The sequence below is a fragment of the Zea mays genome, chromosome 6 (assembly GCF_902167145.1).
Source record: "Zea mays cultivar B73 chromosome 6, Zm-B73-REFERENCE-NAM-5.0, whole genome shotgun sequence".
NCBI lineage: Eukaryota > Viridiplantae > Streptophyta > Magnoliopsida > Poales > Poaceae > Zea > Zea mays.
This window is the reverse complement of record NC_050101.1, coordinates 179,193,279-179,216,962: the sequence shown is the minus strand read 5'-3', so window position 1 is coordinate 179,216,962 and position 23,684 is coordinate 179,193,279. Positions and strand designations below refer to the sequence as shown.

The 23,684-nt window shown below is 49.7% G+C and overlaps 3 protein-coding genes across 4 annotated transcripts; 2 read left to right on the top strand and 1 right to left on the bottom strand.

The window, feature by feature from the left end:
- Positions 1-3,352: 3,352 nt before the first annotated feature.
- LOC732721 (protein kinase-like) lies at positions 3,353-8,033 on the top strand. Of its 2 annotated transcripts, none has more exons than XM_020539210.2 (8): positions 3,353-3,756; positions 3,947-4,643; positions 4,764-4,868; positions 6,241-6,363; positions 6,453-6,623; positions 6,797-6,926; positions 7,180-7,389; positions 7,470-8,033. In XM_020539210.2, exons 2-8 carry the CDS (start codon positions 3,964-3,966, stop codon positions 7,590-7,592), a joined length of 1,542 nt encoding a protein of 513 aa, XP_020394799.1. In that variant the 5' UTR covers positions 3,353-3,756; positions 3,947-3,963; the 3' UTR covers positions 7,593-8,033.
- Positions 8,034-14,926: 6,893 nt separating this feature from the next.
- LOC103631653 (uncharacterized) lies at positions 14,927-16,273 on the bottom strand. Its single transcript, XM_020539677.1, has 2 exons — positions 15,660-16,273; positions 14,927-15,580 (listed from the first exon to the last, which is right to left on the bottom strand). Exons 1-2 carry the CDS (start codon positions 16,101-16,103, stop codon positions 15,341-15,343), a joined length of 684 nt encoding a protein of 227 aa, XP_020395266.1. The 5' UTR covers positions 16,104-16,273; the 3' UTR covers positions 14,927-15,340.
- A 589-nt stretch (positions 16,274-16,862) lies between these two features.
- Positions 16,863-18,909, top strand: LOC100381568 (pentatricopeptide repeat (PPR) superfamily protein). The gene has a single exon (NM_001174393.1). It carries the CDS (start codon positions 16,886-16,888, stop codon positions 18,620-18,622), a length of 1,737 nt encoding a protein of 578 aa, NP_001167864.1. The 5' UTR covers positions 16,863-16,885; the 3' UTR covers positions 18,623-18,909.
- Positions 18,910-23,684: the final 4,775 nt, after the last annotated feature.

Here is a 23,684-nt window from a genome sequence, read left to right as displayed (position 1 = left end):
TTGCTTGCTTTTTCTCAATCCCGTTTGCGAGGAATCTCCACAACTTGGAGCCTCTCGCCCTTACACTTGAAATTCACAAAGAACACGGAGCAAGGGAGGGATTAGAAACACACACAAGACACAAGAATCAAAGTGTCAACACGCACACAAATCGCAATAAGAGCTCGCAACACAACTCAAAGAGTTCACAACTCCACTAGAGCTCTATATGCTATCACAATGAATCAAAGGCGCGGAATCGATGTCTTGGTGCTTAGGAATGTTGTAGGAATGCTTGATGTACTCCTCCATGCGCCTAGGGGTCCCTTTTATAGCCCCAAGGCAGCTAGGAGCCGTTGGGAGCAATCTTGGAAGGCTGATCTTGCCTTCTGTCGACTGGCGCACCGGACAGTCCGGTGCACACCGGACACTGTCCGGTGCCCGATTTCCTTCCTTAAATAGCGAAGCCGACCGTTGGCAGCCTGAGAGCCGTTGGCGCACCGGACATGTCCGGTGCACACCAGACAGTCCGGTGCCCCCTTCTAGCCGTTGGCTCGGCCACGTGTCCCGCGCAGATCGTGCGGCCGACCGTTGGCCCGGCCGACCGTTGGCTCACCGGACAGTCCGGTGCACACCGGACAGTCCGGTGAATTTTAGCCGTACACCGCCGTCGAAGTCCCAAGAGCAGCCACTTTACTCAAGCCAGCCTGGCGCACCGGACACTGTCCGGTGCACCACCGAACAGTCCGGTGCACCCAGACTGGGCAGACTTTGGCTGCTCGAGCCATCTCTTCTCCAACTCGATTTTTTCTGTTTCCAGCACTTAGACACAATACATTAGTCCATAAAACAATGTACTAAGTCCGAGAAACATACCTTTATTCTTGATTTGTACTTTTCCACCTTTTTACACTTAGGCACTTGTGTTGGACACTAAATCACCAAAACACTTAGAAATGGCCCAAGGGCACATTTCCCTTTCAGCAACAACAACATCGGCATCACCAGCGGCTGGAGGAACGTCGACGTCGTTGACCACGATGCCATCGATGGTAGCCTCCTCGAGGCGGCGACGTGCGTCGGCTAGGGCGAGCACATAGCAAGCAAGTCATGTCTTCCTAGAGGCTTGGGTGTGGTACTTAGCCTCGTGTGCGGCTGGTGCCTGCTCAAGGAGACACAAATCCTCAACACGCCAGCAGGGTGTTGGAGACTAGCCATGGCGTGAGTGAACAAAGGGAATGAAAATTGTGTAAGCAGTTTCAGCGCTCAGGAAGAAAACACGATTGATACCATGAAAGAAGATGGAATTGGGGCAAACACAACTTGATTGATCATGAGTACATGGTTACAAATATATAGGCGAGTCCCATTCCGGTTTATAGAAAACAAGACCATGGTGGGCAACCAAATCAAACTACCCAAATCAACCAAGTCAATCAACCGTAATTACATGGGCCACGAATGGAAGGAGCAATATCTTGTTAGAATGACAGGAGCAATCTCCTGTCTATCAGTCTGGATCCAACAATTGTTTTATCAAGCAACTGTTGCATGCTACTGACCGTTCGTGGCAGGGGCAGCATAGTGGCACTCAGAAAGAAAGAAGCGATTGTTCGTTTCGTGGGCGTTCGCAGTCTCCTCCAATCTTCTAGAGGGCAACGGGTGCCATGTGGCACTCCTAGGGAGAATCCAGGAAACATCACTTGTTTAAGATGACGTTCACAAAACAGCATATGTTTTCGAACAGTTCGTAGAACAACACTTATTTCACCAAATTAATTCAGAAAAACAACACTCCATCTATATTTTGCATTCTTTTATTGCTTACCTCACATACAAATAGACCAAATTACATCCATTCATCACACAACCTTCTTTTTACCTATTATGTCCATAAGAACAACATAAATAAATAAAATATGTGACCTCTATTTTATAGTGTTAAACATACATATCAGCACACATGTTTTATGAACGAATAAGTCTATATTTAACCATTAAACTCAGAACCAGGTACCTCGGCCATCGAACCATTAAAATTAGACATATTTGGTCCACCGAAAGCTTTTCGATTGTACTTCCTATGTTTTTTATTTGATGTGTTTTTATTTTCAAAAACTTCAATCACCCATCCTATTCAAAAAAAATGTATGTTTTTAGACTTCTTCCTTTATAGAACATCCATGTTTTTTTATATATTTAACATCATACTTAACAATATAAAAGGTAGAGCTCATATATTTGTATGTGTTCATGTTGTTCTTATGGATAGAAGAGATAAAAACGAGACTATGAAATGAACAGTGTCAATTTGGTCCATTTGTATGTAAGGTGAGAAATGAAAGAATAAAAAGTATAGATGAAGTGTTATTTTCTGAATTCATTTGGTGGAATCGGTGCTATTTTTGAATTACTTAAAAAATCTATGCTATTTTCTAAACACTGTTCTAAACTAGTGGTGTTTATGGATTCTCTCGACACTCCTTGCCTTCTGGGCCGACGTCGACTACCTCACTGCAACCAAAGTCATTCCATTTTGATTGCCATGGCTCTGAAATGTTGTAATTGTCTATCATACCAGATCATAGTAATAGGTACTTGATGTGGTTGGTAGCCTTTTGGGGTGAAAAAAACAGGGTTAACACTAGGTAATTGTTCATTTAGTTCGTTAAATTGAACGGATCAATCGTTGCCTTCTTTAATGGTGAAGTAAACCAATATGATGATTGAGTAGAATTTATCTGCATTCAAGTGTTTAACGCAACGGGACGCTGCGGGAGCGGGCCGCGCCCACCGTCAGACCCTGGTCAGCCCGGGAGCGAGCTAGCCGTTGGGCTTGCAGCCATTTTTGACCCAGGAAGCACGTGGGCCCGCGCGTCGGGCCGGGGTTAAATAAAAAAAAAAACAAGGCCGCACTGAAATCGTAGCTAGATTTGCGCTTCCTTGTGCTGTCTCCATGCCCCCGCTACCCACTCTCCTTGCTGCACACCGCTACCCAACACGAGGGGCCGCGCTGTCTCCATGACCTGTGGGGCCACCGGCTGCCGTGCCGTTGCCGTCCCATGCAACGCCCACATGGACCATGGCTTGTGTTGGAAGATGTGTGCAGTGCAGTGTGCGCGTGAGCTGTGCCTGTGTGTGTGTGTGTGTCCCAATTGTTTTACTAGTAGTACTCGGTAGAGAAGATTTCACACGATTCAAGGAAAGCTAAAGAACAAGTGAAGATGAGAGAGCCTATATATCATCAAACATTCTAGTAATTCAGTTTGCAATATTATCCTCGTGGTATATGATAGATATGGTTCTGTAGAAAGAAAATAAAAGAAAATAAAATAAAAGATAAGATGTTGAGTGGTGCCCCTAGCAAGAGGAGTCCCCAGTGTCTTTTACAGCTGTCTCCAGTTTTTCCCTCCTCATCAGTCTCTCTCTCTCTCTCTCTCCACTCATCATCAGTTCAGTCATCAGTGTAGTGAAACTTTATCGTTTGCTCGCTTGCTTGCTTCCCTAGTACTGTCGGCCCTTTTCTCCCTTCCCAATCCATCCACCCCCTCCCTCCCCAGCAAGAAAGCATTGCATCCCCTCTCCCCGGAGCGGAGAGCCGGCGGGCCGGCCTCCCATCGCATGGCCACCGCACTGACGTGACGCCGCCGAGGGATTGAGGACCCAAGACCTCCAGCTGGAGGAATCGGGAGAGGAAGGAGCGGTCGCGCGCCCTTCGCCACGTCTTGCGTCGTCGGGGGGCCCGGCCCTTCGCCGACGACGACGAGCACCCACCACGTACGCCCGCCACCTCTCCCTCCCCTTCATGCCGCACCCCAAACCCTAATGTAAGCTATTTCTGTTCGGATCCGATCCGCTCACCCAGTTCCCATTATATAAATGCAATTCTCATACCTGCAAGATGGGGTTTGTGACAAATTGTTTACCCGCCTCTAATGACAATGACGTTACCCACGCTTCTGTGTAGGTTGCTGAGGAACAGAGATGTCGACGACAGGCGAAATCCTGAGGTCGGAGCTATCTTCCAGGACGCCGCCGTTCGGCCTGAGGCTATGGATTGTCATTGGCATCTGCATCTGGGTGGCGATCCTCTTCATCATAGGCTTCATGTGCTTCTGGTCCATATACCGGAGGAAGCCCACCAAGTCGTCCTTCGACAGTACCAATGACATCCCGGTGTCCCAGATCCCGGACGTCTCCAAGGAGATTGCGGTGGACGAGGTGCGTGAGCACGCTGCCGTGCAGACCTTCCATGTGCACGAGAGCTGCCGCGCGCTGGCCGTGCAGGAGAAGCCCTGCGAGAAGGATTCCGGGAGAATGCTGGGGCACCTGGTCAGGAGCAAGTCGAGCGACGCTGATAATCTCAGCCAGTGCAGCTCTGCGGCGTACCAGTGCGAGAGGGCTGCAAGCTCGTACTCTGGCGACGAGGGCAGCTCGGGCAACGCCAGGAGGCAGTATCCCACTGTCTCCGCGTCTCCGCTGGTTGGTCTCCCCGAGTTTTCGCATCTCGGATGGGGCCATTGGTTTACTCTCAGGGATTTGGAGCATGCGACCAATCGCTTCTCCAAGGAGAATGTCATTGGGGAAGGTGGATATGGGATTGTTTACCGAGGTCGCCTCGTTAATGGGACCGATGTCGCAATTAAAAAGCTCCTTAATAACATGTAAGAAGCTCTGGTCATTGTTTTAGCCTTAAAGACGATCTTGGTACATAGCTTGAAATATTACTCTGCCCTCTTTGATAGTCTCGCAACATCTTGATAGCGTTTGGTATGTCACTGTAGGGGTCAGGCAGAAAAGGAGTTCAGGGTTGAGGTTGAGGCAATTGGGCACGTCAGGCATAAGAATCTTGTACGCCTTCTAGGATACTGTGTCGAGGGTATCCACAGGTGAAACTAATTCCCGATCAATTGTGCTATAACTGTTTGCTCTCTGCTACTTTATATATGTACTTGAAATACAACTATGACTACTAATCCACATATAATCATGAAGCTCCAAACCCTTAACAAAATCTAGCACTTGACCGCACTTTGAGAAAGCATATCCCTTGGTATATTCATTCAACTGTAACATTTCATCCTTTGAGATTTTTTTGATGATCGTTAATTCATTATTATGATCTACTTAGCTTCATGTGCAACCAGTCATGTTTGTGCAACCGTGCAATCAAGTGATCAAGTGCATCCAATCAAAATCCAACGGTGATTGCTATTTTAGGTGGAAGAGGTTAAATGTAAATTAGCGTTCACCATTGGATTTTGATTGAATGGACCAGATCGCTTGATTGCACGGTTACACCAACATGGCTGATTGCACAGGATATTTCCCCCCTCAAAATTGATGGCTTGGGAGCTTCCTGGCCTAGACAAATATGCCAGTCTACGAAGCAAACATGCCTTACATCTGTAAAACTAGGTGCAGTGAAATATGGTACTCAACAACAGTCCTTAGTCAGAAGCCAAACATAGATGATTTACTGGGCTGTCAACATCATATTATACCTCTAGAAGCTCTTGCACGCCAAATTTAGCGTTAATGTCTCATGTCTGATATAATGCCAAGAATAACTGTGCCTAATGATAATACAAGTCTTCATAATTTCAATTGATACCATAAATAGGTTTTCTAAAGACAACTGATCATTTGAAAGTTTGATGATCTATTTGTACCAGCTACCACATGTTACAAGAATTTTTGCAACTAAAGTTGTGAGATAATGATTTCTATGTTTTGAAGAAAATTGTCACTTGTCACACAAGATATGCACTTTTAATTTTTACCTGCCTGAATAAATGAATATGAATATACCACCTCTGGAAAAAGCAAAGTGAAGTGTATATTTATCTTAGTAATCTGAAAATTGTTGCAAACCACTACAGTATTTCTCCTTTTCCCCCAATTTGATCCCTTTTTTTGGTTGCTGGCTGATAGTTGATCTTTATGTAACATAATTTTCTTAATGAAATGATACACAACTCTTCTATGTGTTCGACAAAAAAATGAATTGAACATAGCTGAGTCATGCTCCTTAAATTTGACTTTCTATTTCACTGCCTTCATACTGATTCAGTGAAACATTGTCAATTATATATGTTTGTGAGGTGATGCTATTAGAGCCTTTTTACTTTCTCCATCTAGGTTCAGGCCGATTGAACATTTAAAGTGGTGTATGGACACCATTCAAATATATATGCTTCATATGCCATATTGTTATTTAATCTATTTTAGCGTTCTCCTAATCATATCATGTTATTCCAGGATGCTTGTGTACGAGTATGTGAATAATGGGAACTTAGAACAGTGGCTTCATGGTGCAATGCGTCAGCACGGTGTTCTTACTTGGGAGGCCCGGATGAAAGTCGTTCTTGGAATTGCCAAGGCGTAAGAAATGAAACCATTCACAATTTTGCATCTTTTATATGCATACATTTATTAAATTAAGATGTTGTCTACAACTGAACACTATACAGGCTTGCTTATTTACATGAAGCCATAGAACCAAAAGTTGTACACCGTGATATCAAATCGAGCAATATCTTAATTGATGAAGAATTCAATGGCAAGCTTTCTGATTTTGGACTGGCCAAGCTCTTGGGTGCTGGGAAGAGCCATATCACAACGCGAGTTATGGGCACATTCGGGTATGTTTTTTTATGGGAACATTCCGAAATATGTCTTTTCTTCACTAACTGGAACCTGTAGTCTTCACACGCAGTAGGAAGTTTACATACAGAGCTTTGTTTTCCAATTTTTAAGAAGAATTAGCTCTGCAGGGGAAGCAACCATTCATCTTTTTATTTCACCACGGTTTCAGGTATGTGGCTCCCGAGTATGCCAATACAGGTCTGTTAAATGAGAAGAGCGATGTCTACAGTTTTGGGGTGCTACTACTGGAAGCAGTGACTGGGAGGGATCCAGTTGACTATGGTCGGCCTGCTAATGAGGTGAGCATCTGCTATTGTAGTATTGCCTCGTGCATATGCTGAAGCAAGAAGTCCATACTATTTACAATACGTTTCACAACAAAACAGCATCTGCTTGGTTGGAGGCACAATATTTGTCAGATGTATTTATATCTTGTGTTTATGCCTTGTAGCCCTTACGGCAATAGTACTGTTTTATGTATGCTTGGAGCTGTGTCCGATCTTAATGTTGACCAGCTACAAAAGCCCTATTAATAACATGGTGGTTGTGCAGGTTCATCTGGTGGAGTGGCTGAAAATGATGGTTGGCACTAGAAGAGCCGAGGAGGTGGTGGATCCTGACATGGAGTTGAAACCAGCGATTCGTGCTCTGAAGCGTGCTCTTCTAGTGGCACTGCGATGTGTAGACCCAGATGCTGAGAAAAGGCCCACTATGGGTCAGGTTGTTCGGATGCTCGAGGCAGAAGACGTGCCTTCACGGGAGGTTTGTTGTACATCTTGAGCTTTGTTCCGTCGATACCGTAATTCCTTGTTCTAAATCTTGTGCTGTGTGATCCTCTGAAGGACCGCCGGAGCCGGAGAGGCCACAGCAGCCACGCAGACAACGAGTCCAAGGCAAGTTCAAGCGAGTTTGAGATAAGCAGTGACCGAAGAGAGTCGGGGCCGTCATCGAGGTTCCAGGCCTAACTCCCAGTGAGAGCACGGCAGATTACCATCTCCAAGAACCCGGTTTCAGTTCAGTACGCCGGGTTATCCCTTACCTTGCCTGCTCGATCATGGACTCAGGCCGTTCGAAATATTTGGGAATCCTTGCGGGGTGGGGCTTTATTGGATGGTTGGTACTGATAGAGATAGGGGAAGGCTTGCATCTTGTGCTGGAGTAGGTATTTTACTCCCATTTCCTTGGTGGTGGGCGGAGTCGGATCGATTCCGTGGGAGGGGAGGTTGAGACTTGTGGATGTGGATCCTATTCGTGTTCTGTTTGCCCAGCAGCATGTACAGAAACTTTATTATTATTCCCTGGTTCTTGGTTTAGGACTCATCGGCGAGTAGAAAAGATGACTGGCTATTTCCTCATGTCATGAGTCTCTCCAAGGTCGAAGCAATCTATGCCGTTCATTTACTGTAGACATCGCTCCAAGGTCGAAGCAATCTATGCCGTCATCCTTTCCGTATCCGGTATTCGTTTCCAATGCAATCTATGCCGTTCATTTTTATGTGAAATTCGTGTAAAATTCGAAGCAGACAGAAGGATTTTACTCGCTTGGCAGAAGCAGGTTTGGAAATTGGAACGCCACCGGAAGTCCTGCACGGCCGCGAATGCCTTCGCCGTGGCCTGCGGCGTAGGCATGGGCCTGATTCTTTAACTATCTAGTGGGCCGGCCATGTAAAAAGAAACTTGGGTTGGGGCCCATATGAAGTACCACCATTCCGTCATTTGCGAATTGCGATCGTGCCACCGACCCACCGTCTCGTCTCGTCTCGTCTCCTCCCAGGCTCTCCCCCACCCGAGACTTTTGCGATTATGAAACGCCGCGGATGTGGCTTCGACGAAACGGAGGCGTTGACGAGGGTTTCGACGATATGAAAAAGCAGGGGACAGACTCCACTCTGAAATGGACATGACGCTACCATTACTAAGTAAGGACGACGATTCTCACACTGATACTTACGCCGTCACACAGCCGTTACCCGCTATCGGTACAAGTTCTCCACCGAACCCTAGCCGCCAAGAGACAACTGCCAAGGACCCTAGCCGTTCTCTCCAGTTTCCCTGGTACGCCATTCCCTTTCCTTTAGCTTCCTTCCTCAACCGAACCCTAGTCGCCGCAACCCAACCCTAGCCGCCGCACCCATGGATCGAAATGCTCCTGTCGTCGCTGTGGCAGATGCTGTTGATGCTGCTCGTGCTGCGGCTGTTGCAGCTGCGGAGGCTAGATGTGCTGCGTTGGTGGCTGAGAAGGAGGCACAAGCGGCGGTGCAATCTGCCAGTAATGCCGCCGACAAGGTTAAACTTGTCGTCAAAGCTGTGAAGTATCGAAGCTTTGTTGAAGATAACTCCAAGGTGACTGATTTTGTTTCTCTCTTCGTTTGCCGCATTTTTAATATGGTTCAGGGCTGCTGTTCATTTTAGGGCTGCTGTTCATTCGAATTAGGGTTAGTATCACGTTGATTTTTAATACAGGGCTGCTGTTCATTTTTAATACAGGAACATGTTGATTTCAAGTATCATGTTAGCGTCAAGAACTCACTGCGATATGCCATTCAAGAGATGAGTAGACAATCTTCACTGTTACATAACATGAATAGGATGTGTTGTAGTATCCCTGAAGTTGAAGGGGGTAAGGTTGGAAAGCTTGCTGCCCATTTGAATGATATTTGCAAGAACCTCGAGAAGACTTGTATTGTCTGTGAAGAGGATCTGGAGAATAAATCTCCTGGTTGGGACCTTCATCATCCCCCTTCGGATGTTGAAGAGGACCCTGACATTTCTGATGTTGAGGACCAAGTGGATGGATATGTGTCAGAAGATCCGGAGCTGTGGGAAATAGTGTTTGAAGACATGAAGTGGGAGGAGAATAAAGTGGTTGTTTCATTGGCCGAGCACTGTCGTATTATGGGCTACGACTACGACGAGATCTTTGATCGTACTATTTAAGTAGCTAAGATGTTTCTTATGTGGTTGTATCTTTTGTGGTCATGAGATAAACTTGTAACGAGTTTGTGTCATGAGATGAACTAGTTAGCAGTTATGAAGACTTTGGTGATGTCAAGACTACGTACTTGTAACATCTCACTACGTACTTGCTTTATGGTTAATGTAAGTGTTGACGCCTTTTTGGATGCGCCAATTACTCAAGAGAACCAGCGGCGGTGCTCTCTGGTCAGGCGCGGACGGTCCGCGGCCCAGGGTCGGACGGTCCGCGACCTGGCGCGAGGCGGCGGTGCTCTCTGGTCAGGCGCGGACGGTCCGCGGCGCAGGGCCGGACGGTCCGCGACCTGGTGCAGGAGCTCGGTTTCCCTGCCTGACGGCCGGACGGTCCGCGCCCTAGGGCCGGACGGTCCGCGCGTGCGCAGGGGCGGCGGAAGACCGCCGACGGCGCCTGGATCTCGCTCCCGGGAGGGACCCCGTCGGGGAGGAGAGATCCTAGGTGGTGTCTAGGCTCGGGCCGGCCGACCTAGACTCCTCTAATCGACGTAGAGTCGAAGAGAGGCGGAGAATTTGGGGATTGGAAGGCTAAACTAGGGCTAAACTAGAACTACTCCTAGGATAAAATGCGAATAAAAGTTGTATTGATTCGATTGTTGATGATTACAAATCGGCCGTATACCTCTCTATTTATAGAGGAGGGGGGCTGGACCCTTTACAAACTAATTTCCGAGCTTATCCCATGATTTTAGCTAACAACCGTAGCACAAAACTCGGAACCCTAATCTGTTCTGCGCACGCGCGGACCGTCCGGCCCACAGGCGCGGACCGTCCGGCCTCAGGGCCGGACCGTCCGCGCTCAATTTGGTGCTCAACATATGCCCCCCTGCCTTTTGGTGGAGCTGAGCGAACCAAAAGCAACTAACTCGATGTTATCACATCGGTTTTCTTAGGCATCTTGCCACTTACTAGGATGGTACGCAGTGGCCTTGGTCTCGATGGTTGACTCAACGGACGTGATCCCTTTAGATTTGATCGAACTGTCAGTCCCAACATCGTCGAGCGTCATACTGGTCCTGACCAATTCGTCACCTTGCCTTCCTAATTCTCTAAGTGTTCTGGCGTAGCTCCGTAGTCGACCAGGTCTTCTCCTTGCAGGTCGTCTTCCTCCATGGGCGTCGGTACGTCGTCGGAGGTGTCTTGGTGTAGTGCGGATGGTTCGGCCTCAGGGGTCGGATGGTCCGCGTCCTGTGCAGATGATCCGGCCTTTATAGCCGGACAGTCTACCATACCTGCAGAGAGATGCACAGTTGTTGTTTTATTTACTATCTTTGTGGCCGTTTGACTTTTCTCAACGGTCTTTGGTCTCCATCTCTTTTGCGGTGGCGGATACTGCGGATGCGTGTCATTGAATATTCTTTCTGCCTCTTTTTCCTCATTCTCCTTTGCTCTGAGGCGCTGTAATTTTCGCTTTTGCGATCGTGTCAATCCCGATGGACACCATCGGGGCATGGAGTATTTTGGATCGGCTATTTTATTGATAGTCGTACTTTCTTTTTTGTTTGTGTTGGCCGATTCACCAAAAATCATCGGCCCTTCGTTATTTTGTTGTACGACGACATCTGTCGCTCCTATTTTAATGACCTCTCCCTTTTTCGTACTGTTGGAGGTTATAGCTGTATGTCCCCCTGCCGGATTAGTCAGCCTTTGGGGCTGAGTTGTTCGGCAATCTTGCTGGGCCTGTGCTCGTGGACCAGATTGAGGGGCTCTCAATCGGTCTTGTACTGGAGGTGTCAACCTATTGAATACAGATGTTTGGGGTGCCCCCCAAGCGGGGTACTGTGGCATCCCAAATGGATATGGTGGCATGCCCCACATTTGATTTGGGACATATGGTGGAGGTATGTATGTGTATGGATATGGCATAGGTGGATATGGTGGTGGAGGTGTCCATGCAGGTACGTTAGGTCTTAATTGAACATTATGACCTTCCGTCCTTTCCGATTGGTGTGGTGGTCCAATCGGCCTAACCTGCCGTCGCACCTGGGTGGGTAAGCGAGGTCCCTTTGGTGGCCGGTCACTGGAGCCAACCTTCTTTTTCACATATTTAGACAATAATTGATCAAAGGTCGGGCTAGATTTTACCAACCGACCAGTTGCCTTGAATGTGTTAGTTTTCCACGTACCTATTTCTGGTCGTCGTGGTTTGAAGGTACGTGGTTGCCGCGGCTCTTTGACGTTGCCGGACCGTCCGTCGGAACGCTTCGGACCGTCCGGTGATGTTACGGACCGTCCGCGCCTAGACACCGGACCGTCCGCGATGCGTAGTATGGGTTCTCGCGCATATCCCCTTGTCTGTGCTTGCCCCCCAGCGCTGGAGTTTGTGATGGTTACCTTCAGTGTCTCCCCTCCATCAGGAGTCTTCTCGGCCATCACTTTCCTGCAAGAAATTTTGTTGTTTCCATCGGCCTCCCGTGCGTTGCCGATGATGACTTCTTTGTCTTTGCCCTTATCGGCTGTGTTGGGCCGAATTAGGACCTTTTTGCCATTAAAGTCGATCACATTCATTGGGAAGGGCTCCGTGTCCTCCTGAAATTTCAATCGTCCCTCATTAATGGCCGATTGAATTTGTCGTCGGAACACATTACAATCATTAGTGGCATGTGAAAATGAGTTGTGCCACTTGCAGTATGCGCGACGCTTTAGTTCGTCGGCAGGTGGAATGATATAATCAATTTTAATGTTACCATTTTTTAGTAATTCATCGAATATCTTATCACATTTGCCGACATTAAATGTAAACTTAACCTCCTCTTGTCGTTCCTTTTGAACTGACTGCAAGGAGTAGCAAGCCGAAGATTTGGCCTGCTCGGGCCAAACTATTTCGGTAGTGTAAACTTTCTTTGGTTCATCGTCCGAACTACTTTGATTGTGTTCTACTATAGGGACATTATGATGAACCGTTCTGACTAGTTCTTTGCTTCGGCTTTCACAAGCCGAAGCTCTCTGATGTAATTGTGCTAGAGTAAAGAACTGGATGCCTTCTAATCTCTCTTTTAAATAATAGCGCAATCCATCAAAGGCTATTCCCGCCAGTTGTTTATCTGTTAGATGAATTTGAAAGCATCGGTTTCTCGTATCCTGGAATCTCCGGATATAATCACTAACCGATTCATCCTTTTCTTGTCGTAGGGTCACTAAGTCTACTAAATCTAGCTCATAATCACCAGAGAAGAAGTGTTCATGAAATTTTTGCTCTAAGTCTCCCCATGACAAAATGGAATTAGGAGGGAGCGTGGCATACCATGTGAATGCAGTCCCTGTTAAGGATAATGAAAATAAACACACACGGAATGCTTCGGTGTCAGCCAATTCTCCTAATTGTGCTAGGAACTGGCCTATGTGCTCACGCGTGCTCTTTCCTTGGTCACCCGAAAACTTTGCAAACTCGGGTATCCTAGTTCCCTGTGGGTATGGGTGGTGATCAAATCGGCTGTCATAAGGCTTCCGATATGATTGCCCCCCAGGGATCATGCTTACTCCGAGCTTATCTCGGAACGCCCCGACTATTTCTTCCCTCACTATACCAATGGCAGCCGGTGCAAGACCACCGGCTCTCTGGTCAAACATAGGTGGGGTTGGTTGCATGTTAGTATGTTGTCGTTCCCCCCATTGGTTTGAGCTACGTGGTGCATTTCCATTTGCGCTATATGGCTCATATGTTTGATCGTTTCTTTCCGGCCTTCTAGGTGGGGCCGGGAAGCTTTCCTGGGCTCTGGATCCTGAATTAATGGACTGGTGCATTGCATAATGTGATGGGAAGTGTTGTTGGGACGGGCGAGGATTCAGGTAATAATCCCCCTCAAAAGACTCATGCGCGGACTGTCCGGATACGTACCCGGACCGTCCGTGATTATATGCGGACCGTCCGTCGTTGTATGCGGACCGTCCGACTGGATAGTTTAAATTCGGTGCCCTATGTGGTGGCTCGGGTGCGTGTCTAGGTAACTCATTAAAAATGGGCCCGACTGTGGCTGACCCGGACGGTCCGCGCTCACGAGCGGACGGTCCGGACATGTGTAGATCGGCTGGTTTACTACCGATTTGCGTTTGCTCAGGGTACGTGTCCATCGGCATCCCATAAGGGGGTTGTGACTGGTCGTGACAACCTTTAGCCGATGTATTATGTGTATTATCTCCTAATTCAACCTCGTGTGAAGGAAAATTTGCTATACTAGATTTATCAAATGCACGTACTAGTCTCCTACAATCGTTTTGCATAACCCCTATGATATTTTGCATCTGTTCTCGCTGTTCGTCTATGTAAGCTTTAAGAGATTGGAGTTCGTTGGTGCTACTTACATTTGGGGTAATCGTAGTAGGTCGGAGCGAAGCCAGATCTGTCGCCCGTTGCCGAACGACTTTGTTGTTCCTGTCCACTTTGAAGTCAGCCAGGAACTTCGCCTTTGCTTCTTGGATCAGCTGCTCCTGGCGCTCCTCGAACAGAAGTTGTTCTTCAGCCGGCAAGGCTTCCCATGTCGGTGTGATGATATTGCTGGTGGAAACCTCAGAGCTATCTTTTGAACCGGCCATTGAGGGCCGATTTGATAGGTCTATATGTGTTGTCCCCAGCGGAGTCGCCAAAAAGTATGTTGACGCCTTTTTGGATGCGCCAATTACTCAAGAGAACCAGCGGCGGTGCTCTCTGGTCAGGCGCGGACGGTCCGCGACCTGGCGCGAGGCGGCGGTGCTCTCTGGTCAGGCGCGGACGGTCCGCGGCGCAGGGCCGGACGGTCCGCGACCTGGTGCAGGAGCTCGGTTTCCCTGCCTGACGGCCGGACGGTCCGCGCCCTAGGGCCGGACGGTCCGCGCGTGCGCAGGGGCGGCGGAAGACCGCCGACGGCGCCTGGATCTCGCTCCCGGGAGGGACCCCGTCGGGGAGGAGAGATCCTAGGTGGTGTCTAGGCTCGGGCCGGCCGACCTAGACTCCTCTAATCGACGTAGAGTCGAAGAGAGGCGGAGAATTTGGGGATTGGAAGGCTAAACTAGGGCTAAACTAGAACTACTCCTAGGATAAAATGCGAATAAAAGTTGTATTGATTCGATTGTTGATGATTACAAATCGGCCGTATACCTCTCTATTTATAGAGGAGGGGGGCTGGACCCTTTACAAACTAATTTCCGAGCTTATCCCATGATTTTAGCTAACAACCGTAGCACAAAACTCGGAACCCTAATCTGTTCTGCGCACGCGCGGACCGTCCGGCCCACAGGCGCGGACCGTCCGGCCTCAGGGCCGGACCGTCCGCGCTCAATTTGGTGCTCAACAGTAAGACAATTATGTCAAGACTACGTACTTGCTTTATGGAATACTGCGCAGATCAGTTTGTCTCCTTCGGTTCCGTTTGTCTCCTTCGGTTCCATTTTCTGGGAACTGTATTCTGGGAACAAAACTGGGAACCATTTGTCTCCTTCGGTTCCTAGAAAATTCAGATCAGTTTTGGGAAACCATTTGTCTTAAAACTGGGAACAAAACTCTATTGAAACTGGGAACCATTTGTCTAGGAACAAAATTCAGATTAGTTCCCAGAAAACAGCCTTCGGTATAGCCTGAAAACAGCATTCGGTTCCCAGAAAACATGGTTCCCAGAAAATAGCCTTCGGTTGTAAATACTCAGATTGTTGGTAGATGGTTCCCAGAAAACAGCATTCGGTTCCCAGAAAACGATTGTTCCCATTTTGTTCCCAGAAAACAGCCTTCGGTTCTGAGAAGCACAGATTGTTGCTAGTTCTGGGAACCATGTTTTATTTCCTTCGGTTCTCGCAATAAAACGAGAACTGGTACCAGAACCTGCAAAAAAACAGCCTGAAGAACCTGCAATAAATCTTGCAACTCCTTAGCACCCATTTGGGGTTTCTTCATTAGTAGTGGAATAGCGTGAAATGCTACCCATCCACTACTTGGTGTTGTCGTCTTCCTCTTGCCACTAGATGTGCAAGTATGAACGTCATGCAAGACAGCAACCTGCAAATGTCGTTTCAAGATTTATTAAACAACAAAAAATTGAAAAATTATTGCTAACATAAAAAGGAAAATTACTTACCACGATGGTAGGCAATCCTTTCTTTTCCTCCCGTGCATAAATCCTCCAAGGACAATCACCACCTTTGCAATAGCCAACATATCGAGTAGTCGAAGTCACATCGATTCCAAGCTCAAACTCATGCTTTATGGCATACTGTCTCATAGCAATTCTAAATTCCTTCATGTTCGAAAACAAACTGCCTGGCTGCATTGAGGGATTAATTTTATCATACTTAGCTCTCTTCTCGTCCGGTAGGTAGTCCTCACATGGTTGGTCTGTATTTTGGTCTCCTGAATCAACATGGTCCGATTCATCAAAATTAGTTGTACCACCTCGTAAGGCTTCATCCCTTCTATTTTCCTCTGCCTCGTCCTCTTCAATTAGTCCAAGTTGCGAATACATTTGCGTCTCACTAGGAACATCACGTCTCCCTTCCTCCTCCCACAAACCACCGAGAACCATAGAAGCCCAATCAAACACAGATTCGTCTTCTACATCCACACCCGAAGACAAGCCTATGCCTTCCACTACTACATGATTCAATGTTCAGATTGTATTACACTACTGGTAGCTTGAAGCAAGAACAAATAGACAACTAATGGTAGCTTGAAGCAAGAACAAATAGACAAACCTAGGGGGGACTGCTCGTCGACCTCAGTGTATGTGGCCGCAGCTGATGCATCCATGGAGAAGGCGAAGACGTGCAAGGGCGTGGTGCCGTGGAGATGGCACAGATGAACAAGGGTGTTGCGGCGCCCCGCCCAATGGCTGTTGCGGTACCAGCAGGGCGTCGGTACGAAGCTTGCATCCGGCGCTGAGGTTCTGCAGATTCCCAACAGCAGGTAAATGGAGAATGAAGAAGAGAGGAGAACGGGGAGGGAAAAACCACTCCTATACCAGGCAAGGAGATCTCCCAGGGAGGAGGCAATATCCGTAGAAGGAGACGAGAGAAGATCCGTAGAATGGAGAATGAAGAAGGAAACGGGAGAAGACAACGGCGCGCGGACGGAGGATGGTTATTCGTTCTCTCAACGGCTAATATCGATTGTCAGTCTATTTCAGAGTGGAGTCTGTCCCCTGGTTTTTCATATCGTCGAAACCCTCGCCAATGCCTCCGTTTCGTCGAAGCCACATCCGCGACGTTTCATAATCGCAAAAGTCTCCCCCCACCCAGATCCAGCACTCCTCGCCTTCCGCTTAAACCCCATCCCAACTCATCGAAGCCCTCGCCAATCGGCACGACCATGGCTGCCATCCACCTGCGCCCGCTCCGCTCCGTCGCCGTCTCCTCCGCGAGGTACCGCTCGCTTCTCCACCTTCTCGCCCGCCCCCTCTCCTCTTCCCAATCGTCCCACGCCTACCACCCTTTCCCCACCCCGGCCGCCGCCGCCCCCAACCATGTTCACCACCACCACCCTACCCACCACAGCCAGCAGCAGTCGGCGCCGCCGAGGAACCCGCCTCCCCTTGGCCCCTCTCCGCAGTGGTCCCCGCAGCCTCCGCCGCCCCGCGGCTATGGGCCTCCACCGCCGCAGCACCCGCATGTGCCGCCGCCGCCGCCACGCGGCTACGGACCTCTATCACCGGGACAGCACTTGCCGCCTTCGCCACACGGCTACGGCCCTCCACTGCCGCCGCCGCCACCACCACACGGCCACGGACCTCCGCCACCAGGACAGCATGTTGTGCCGCCGCTGCCTCCATCACACGGCCACAGACCTCCACCATCGTGCCAGCATGTGCCACCGCCGCCGCCATCGCACGGTCACGGACCTCCGCCACCGGGCCAGTACGTGCCGTCTGCGCTGCCACGCGACCACGGGCCTCCACCCCCGCACCAGCAGGCACCGCCTCCACCGCCGCCGCCTGAGCCTGTAGCGGGGCCTGGGGAGCTGATGGGATTGTGCCGGGAGGGTCGGGTGAAGGACGCCGTGGAGCTTCTGGACAAGGGGGCGTGCGCCGACCCAGCCGCCTTCTACGAGCTCGCGGCAGCCTGCTCCAACCCTAAGCTGCTGGAGGAGCTCAGGAAGGTGCACGACTTCTTCCTCCGCTCACCCTTCCGCGGCGATCTACGGGTCAACAACAAGCTGCTAAAGATGTACGCCAAGTGTGCAGCCATGCCCCACGCCCGCAGGACGTTCGACAATATGCCTGACCGCGACATGGACTCGTGGCACATCGTGATCGATGGCTACTCGGTCAATGGGCTCGGGGACGAGGCGCTGCGACTGTTCGAGCTGATGAAGGAGTGTATGTCACCCACCAGCCATACCTACCTGCTTGTGCTCAATGCTTGTGCCAATTCCGAGGCCATTGAGGAGGCGCTCCTTTACTTTGATGCCATGCACAGGGACCATGGCATTGAGCCTGGTGTGGAGCACTATGTTGGAATCATTGAGGTTTTGGGGAAGTCAGGGCACCTCAATGAGGCCCTGGAGTTCATTGAGAAGCTGCCGTTTGAGCCCAATGCCATGGTGTGGGAGTCGCTCTTAAACCTGGCCCGGATGAATGGAGACATTGATCTTGAGGACCGGGCAGAGGAGTTGTTGGTGTCACTTGATCCATCCAAGTCAAACCATAAGAAGCTCCCAACCCCACCTCCAAAGAGGCGTCTGGGAATTAACATGCTTGATGGGAGGAACAAGCTAGTAGAGTATAGGCTTCCACCAAAGATTGAAAAGAAGGTGGTCAATGAGCAGAGGTACGTCCCAGACACAAGATATGTGCTCCATGACATTGACCAGGAGGCCAAGGAACAGGCATTGCTGTACCACAGTGAGAGGCTGGCAATTGCTTATGGTCTGATTAGCACCCCAGCAAGGACTCCACTTCGCATCATTAAGAACCTGAGGATATGTGGGGACTGCCACAATGCCATCAAGATCATGTCAAGGATAGTTGGGAGAGAGCTCATTGTGAGGGACAATAAGAGGTTTCACCATTTCAAGGATGGAAAGTGCTCCTGTGGAGATTATTGGTGATAATGGATTAAAGTCATTCCTCTCACCAGTATTTGCTGCCATCCTTTACATGGATATATATGCTGGCAGCCATGGTTTCAATTGATAATAAGCATTATGAAGGTATCCAATGGTGATGTTAGTAGTTTCTCATCCTTAAATACACTTAAGATCCTTAGATGCAAGCACCTGTATCATGCAAGGTTATCGCTTCTTGATGCACTAATCAATCTTACTCTCTGTATCAGTTTCATGTTTCTCACGGGAAACATGTGCTAATTTGAAATATATAGCTATATGGTTGTAAGAACTGATTCGGCCTTGCTTTAATTTGGATGAAGAACTAAAATGAATCTTATGTATTTGTGCACATAAATTTTATTTTCTCGTTTGATTATGTGCATTCTATGTTGGGATATGCTACTAATTAATTTAATTAGTATTTTTGCTATTGTCACCATTGCTTGCCCACTTAACCAGACTATCTCGTATTTTGCTTCAGCTGAACAATTTCTAGAGATGGTGGGGGTGTTGTGGCTAGAGATGGGATTGGGGCATTGGTGAGGGGGATCGATGGTTGGATGTTGTTGGTGGAGACGGTGCGGTACTGTTCACCCACGGATGGACAACAGAGGTGAATGAACAGTGCGCGATGAACAGTACGGGTTGAGCAGTAAACGGTTAGGGTTAGGGCGTTGGGGAGGTCGGTCGCATGGCTTTGCCCACACCCGGCAAGAGAGAAGGGATTTCCTTCTAATCTCTTGCTTACCTTCAATTGATACAATCCCTCTCCTTATATAGAGAGGGTACCTTGGACTCAAGTAACTTGGACCCTAAGCAATAGATCTAATCTTCTCATCTTATCTCTAACTATCCTTATCTAATCCCCCTTGGAGGGCCCATCGCTGCTGCCGCAGCAGCCCCTACGTGGGCCTCCTGAGGCCCTGACACTACGCCCCCCCTGGACAAGCAGCTCATCCTCGAGCTGCAGCGTCCAACAAACAACCTGTAACGACCTAACCTATCACCGAAAACTGAACCTTTTACATCTCGGCTCATCTTTTAATTATTCAAGATGTACTGCAACTGCAAGCATCATCCTGTGTCCCAAGGAAACGTTGCACAGTGAATAGGAGGGCGCGAGCTGGAACCACGGAGGTAAAGACACAACAGCCTTCGGAGGCTGGCCCGTGGAGGCCGATGTTGGTATTGCCTGCAACAAGTGGATCCCGTGCAGCGTAGCCCCTCATGGTCCTGCGGCCACTTGTGCGCAGAGGGTGGTGTGGCTGGAGTAGATGGTGGCGAGGTCAGCAGACCCCCCTTGTACGAAGGAGAGTAGTCGAGGTAGTTGCACGGTCGCCGCAGATGAGGGTCAGCGTCGGAAGGAGCGATGCAGAGGGGTGCCACACGCCATGTCTTGCAACCTCTTGTACGTGGAGGTCAACATCCACCACATTGCTCGGCCGCGTTGGTGCAGCTACGGCTCCCCCGCAATGGAGCACCCCCAACATCTGCTTCACCCGCCGACGCGCAAGGAAACCGCGTGTTGCAGCCTGCAGGTGGACGTCCGCCGCCGTCTGTCATGGAGCAACCACCCTCTTCTGGACGTCGCTCTTGGGGTCAAGGGTAGTGTGATGGCTGCCCCTAATGACATGGGTGGTGTCGGCGACGAGGACGCGACAAACGTGGCAATAGAAGCCGCCACTGCTGCGAGGGAACCAAAGCGTTGGTGGCACATGATCTTGAACTGTGGCCACGTGACCTGACGCTCGTCGCGTTCCAGCCGCCAGAACCATGTATGTGCATGGTCCGTGAGGTGATACGATGCCAGCCAGGCCTTGTCAGACTCTAGGGTGCGCTGGCTCCAGAAGAACTGCTTGCAACCGTTGAACCACCCTAGAGGTCACTGCTGCCGTCGTAGATGGGGAAGGAGTGGGGTGCTGCGGTCGCCGACATGGTAGCAACATCGAGGGTCGGCGCCAGGGGCTGGTACACCGGTTCTGGTATGGTTTTTCCTGGCGTCGTCAGCCATGCGGCTGGTGATGAAGACGGCCCCAAGGGCGCAAAACAACTGGTAGGCATCGCCCCCCACGAAGATGTAGGTGTCGGAGTGGCCGACGATGGGCAGGCCGATGTTGCTGGAGAGCGCCATGCTGATGGCGTTGAGCCGCGCAAACAGATCGTCGAAGTACGCCTGGTCGGCAACCCAAAGACCCATGAGAGGCAGAGGCGTGGCCGTGGGTCGCTCGTACTGCGTGATGTTGGTGTTGGGGTTCCGATAGTAGAGGTAGCCGGTGATGCCGTCGACGAGGCCGCGCCACGGCCTGGGCAGTACCGAAATTCCGGCGCGTACCACGGGGCTGCGCGCCCGGACGAGCCACTACCGCCTGACGCCGGGTCTGGTCGGGTTTAGGCAACCCGCAGTGGCGCCCACAACGTGGTGGGAGGTGGCGTCCCGGTGCGGAAGTGGAGGCGGCGTCCCGACGGCGTGGAGGCTGACGCGACCTGCCGGTGTGGAGGCGGCGGTGGCGGACCTGGATCGACGAGGCCTCTAGCGTGGAAGTGGCCTGGCAGGGGGTGCAGAGTGGGTTGTCGGGCTGCGTGTGAGGGATCGCGTGTCGGCGCTGGCGGGTCTGCTCTACGCACGCTGATTGAGGTGTGGTGGTGAGCGACAATGTAGATGTGGCGGACGCACATCGAAGATGTGGTGGCGGCTGCGCGTTGCGAGCGAGCAGCGCAGGAACAAACGTGGTGAAAGGACGGTGGGAAAAAAATTTGGCTCCAAATACTAGATTGTTATGGGTAGATATGAGATTGGGGAATTGGTGAGGGGGATCGATGGTTGGGTGTTGCTGGTGGAGGCGGCTGTTCACGCGTGAACAGTACCCGCGGATGAACAGTGCACGATGAACATTAATGGGTTGAAAAGTAAACGACTCGGGTTAGGGCGTTGGGGAGGCCAGCCGCAGGGCTTTGTCCACGTCGGCAAGAGAGAAGGGATTTCCTTTTAATCTCTTGTTTACCTTCAATTTATACAATCCCTCTCCTTATATAGAGAGGGTACATTGGACTCAAGTAACATGGACCCTAAGCAATAGATCTAGGGCCTGTTTGGTTCGGCTTTTTTCTGAGAAGCTGGCTGTGGATAGAATCTAAGTATTATGGAGATTACGCGCGGAGGAAGATAAAAGAGTTAATAGGGTTTAGGATGTAGAAAGTGACGGTTTCCTACTATCGCAACAGCTCGACCAATTCTATGTTTACGTTGATTTTGGACGATTTTGATGACTAAAGTATTTCTTATAGAAGCGGGCTGAAAAGCTGGCCGTTTAGCAGCGTGTAGCAGCTTCTGGTGTCCAGAAGCTTAAAAAAGCTGAAACAAACAGGCCCCTAATCTTCTAATCTTATCTCTAACTATCCTTATCTAATCCCCCTTGGAGGGCCCATGGCTGCTGCTGCCGCAGCCCCTCCGTGGGCCTCCTTAGGCCCTGACAGGGGGAAACCGAGGGCATCAGTTTTTAGGGTTTCAAAGACTACTGGTGTAGTAGCACATGTTTATGAAACAGTAACAACTTGAAGCTGGCAAGTTAGGCTTCATGAACTTAAGCTCAATTACTCTTATTCTTCACTTGTTTCTGAAAGTGTTCAGATTTGTTGGCATAATAAAGAACAAAAGATGCTGCTGTTTTTCATTGTCTAGCTGTTGACCAGCCTCTTCAAGCAATCATGGCATGAATATATGTTGAAAGCCAAGATTTCAATGCATAAGAAATATTAAGATATCTGATGCTGTTGTTAGTATTTTTTCATCTTAGGTTGCTTTAGCGGGATACTCTAGATCATTGTTTAAAAGGCGTCGCCTAGGCGACGCCTAGGCGTCCAGGCGTCAATTGTTGCTAGGCGTCCGCGCCGCCCAGGGAAGATCGAGTATGGCGTCCGCCTAGGCGCGGTAGGCGTCTGGGCGACGCTTAACCTAGGGTTTTTTTGGCGCTGGATTTTGGCGCCCGCCTGTAAATTGGCGCGCGTTCTCCTTTGCGCGCGGCTAGCGGCTGTTCCTGTGGGCGCGGCTCTTCTTGTGCGCGCGGCTATTCTCTCCCCTTTCTTCCTGTGCGCGCGGCTCTTCCTCCCTGCGCGCGCCCTGCACGTGGCTGCTCCTCACTGCGCGCGCCCTGCACGCGGCTGCTCCTCCCTGAGCGCGCCCTGCACGCGGCACGCCAAAGCTGCTCGCCGCTCGCGGCTGCTGCTCGCTGGGCGCGCGGCTGGCCGGCTGCTCCCCTTCCCTGGCGCCCCTCACTGGTAGGTCCTCCCCTGCTTCCTCCTCCCCTGCTTTCTCTCAGGTGTCAACACCCAAAAATGATGTTCATCTTCCCCTGCTTTCCCTGGTTTGGTTGCTTGGTATTTTGTAACAGCTGTTTGTAACAGCTACTAAGGCGTCGCCTAGGCGGTCAGGCGGTGGCTGGGCGCCTAGTTCCGCCTAGCCGCCTTTTAAACCATGCTCTAGATGCTTCTCTTTCTAAATATAGAGAAGATTTCCTCCTCTATAGTTTCCAGCGGTGTTCTCTAAAGCCTTCCTAAATATAGAGGACACTCTATCCTCTATATATAGGGACTCTCTATTCTCGCCTTGACAATGGATTAAACAAAACTAAAATATGTATAAGACATTTAAGGGTATGACAAAATATGTACATACAAAAATTTGGAGCAAAATGTCTCTAATATGGGTCTTTGATGTATAGAAGATGAGATATAGAGGACGCTATTGGAGAGAAATGAGATATAGAGGGGAATCTTTTAGAGGATTGCGTAAAATATAGATATAAGTGAGAGATATAAAGGATACCACTGGATACATCCTTCGCTGACCATGCAATTGTGATTTTACCCCCCCTATTTTGAAACCGAAGCTATTGTTTTCCCCTCCCTCACAGCGCTGTTCGTGAAAATCATAATTAGTGATTAAAAAATAAAAAATGTGAAAAAATGGATGAAAGGTTCGAACTACCCTCCTATTCTCATTGGCCTCGTGCAGGCCGTCCGTCACTGGCGCCCTTACCTGTGGGGGGGGGTCACTTTGCTGTTC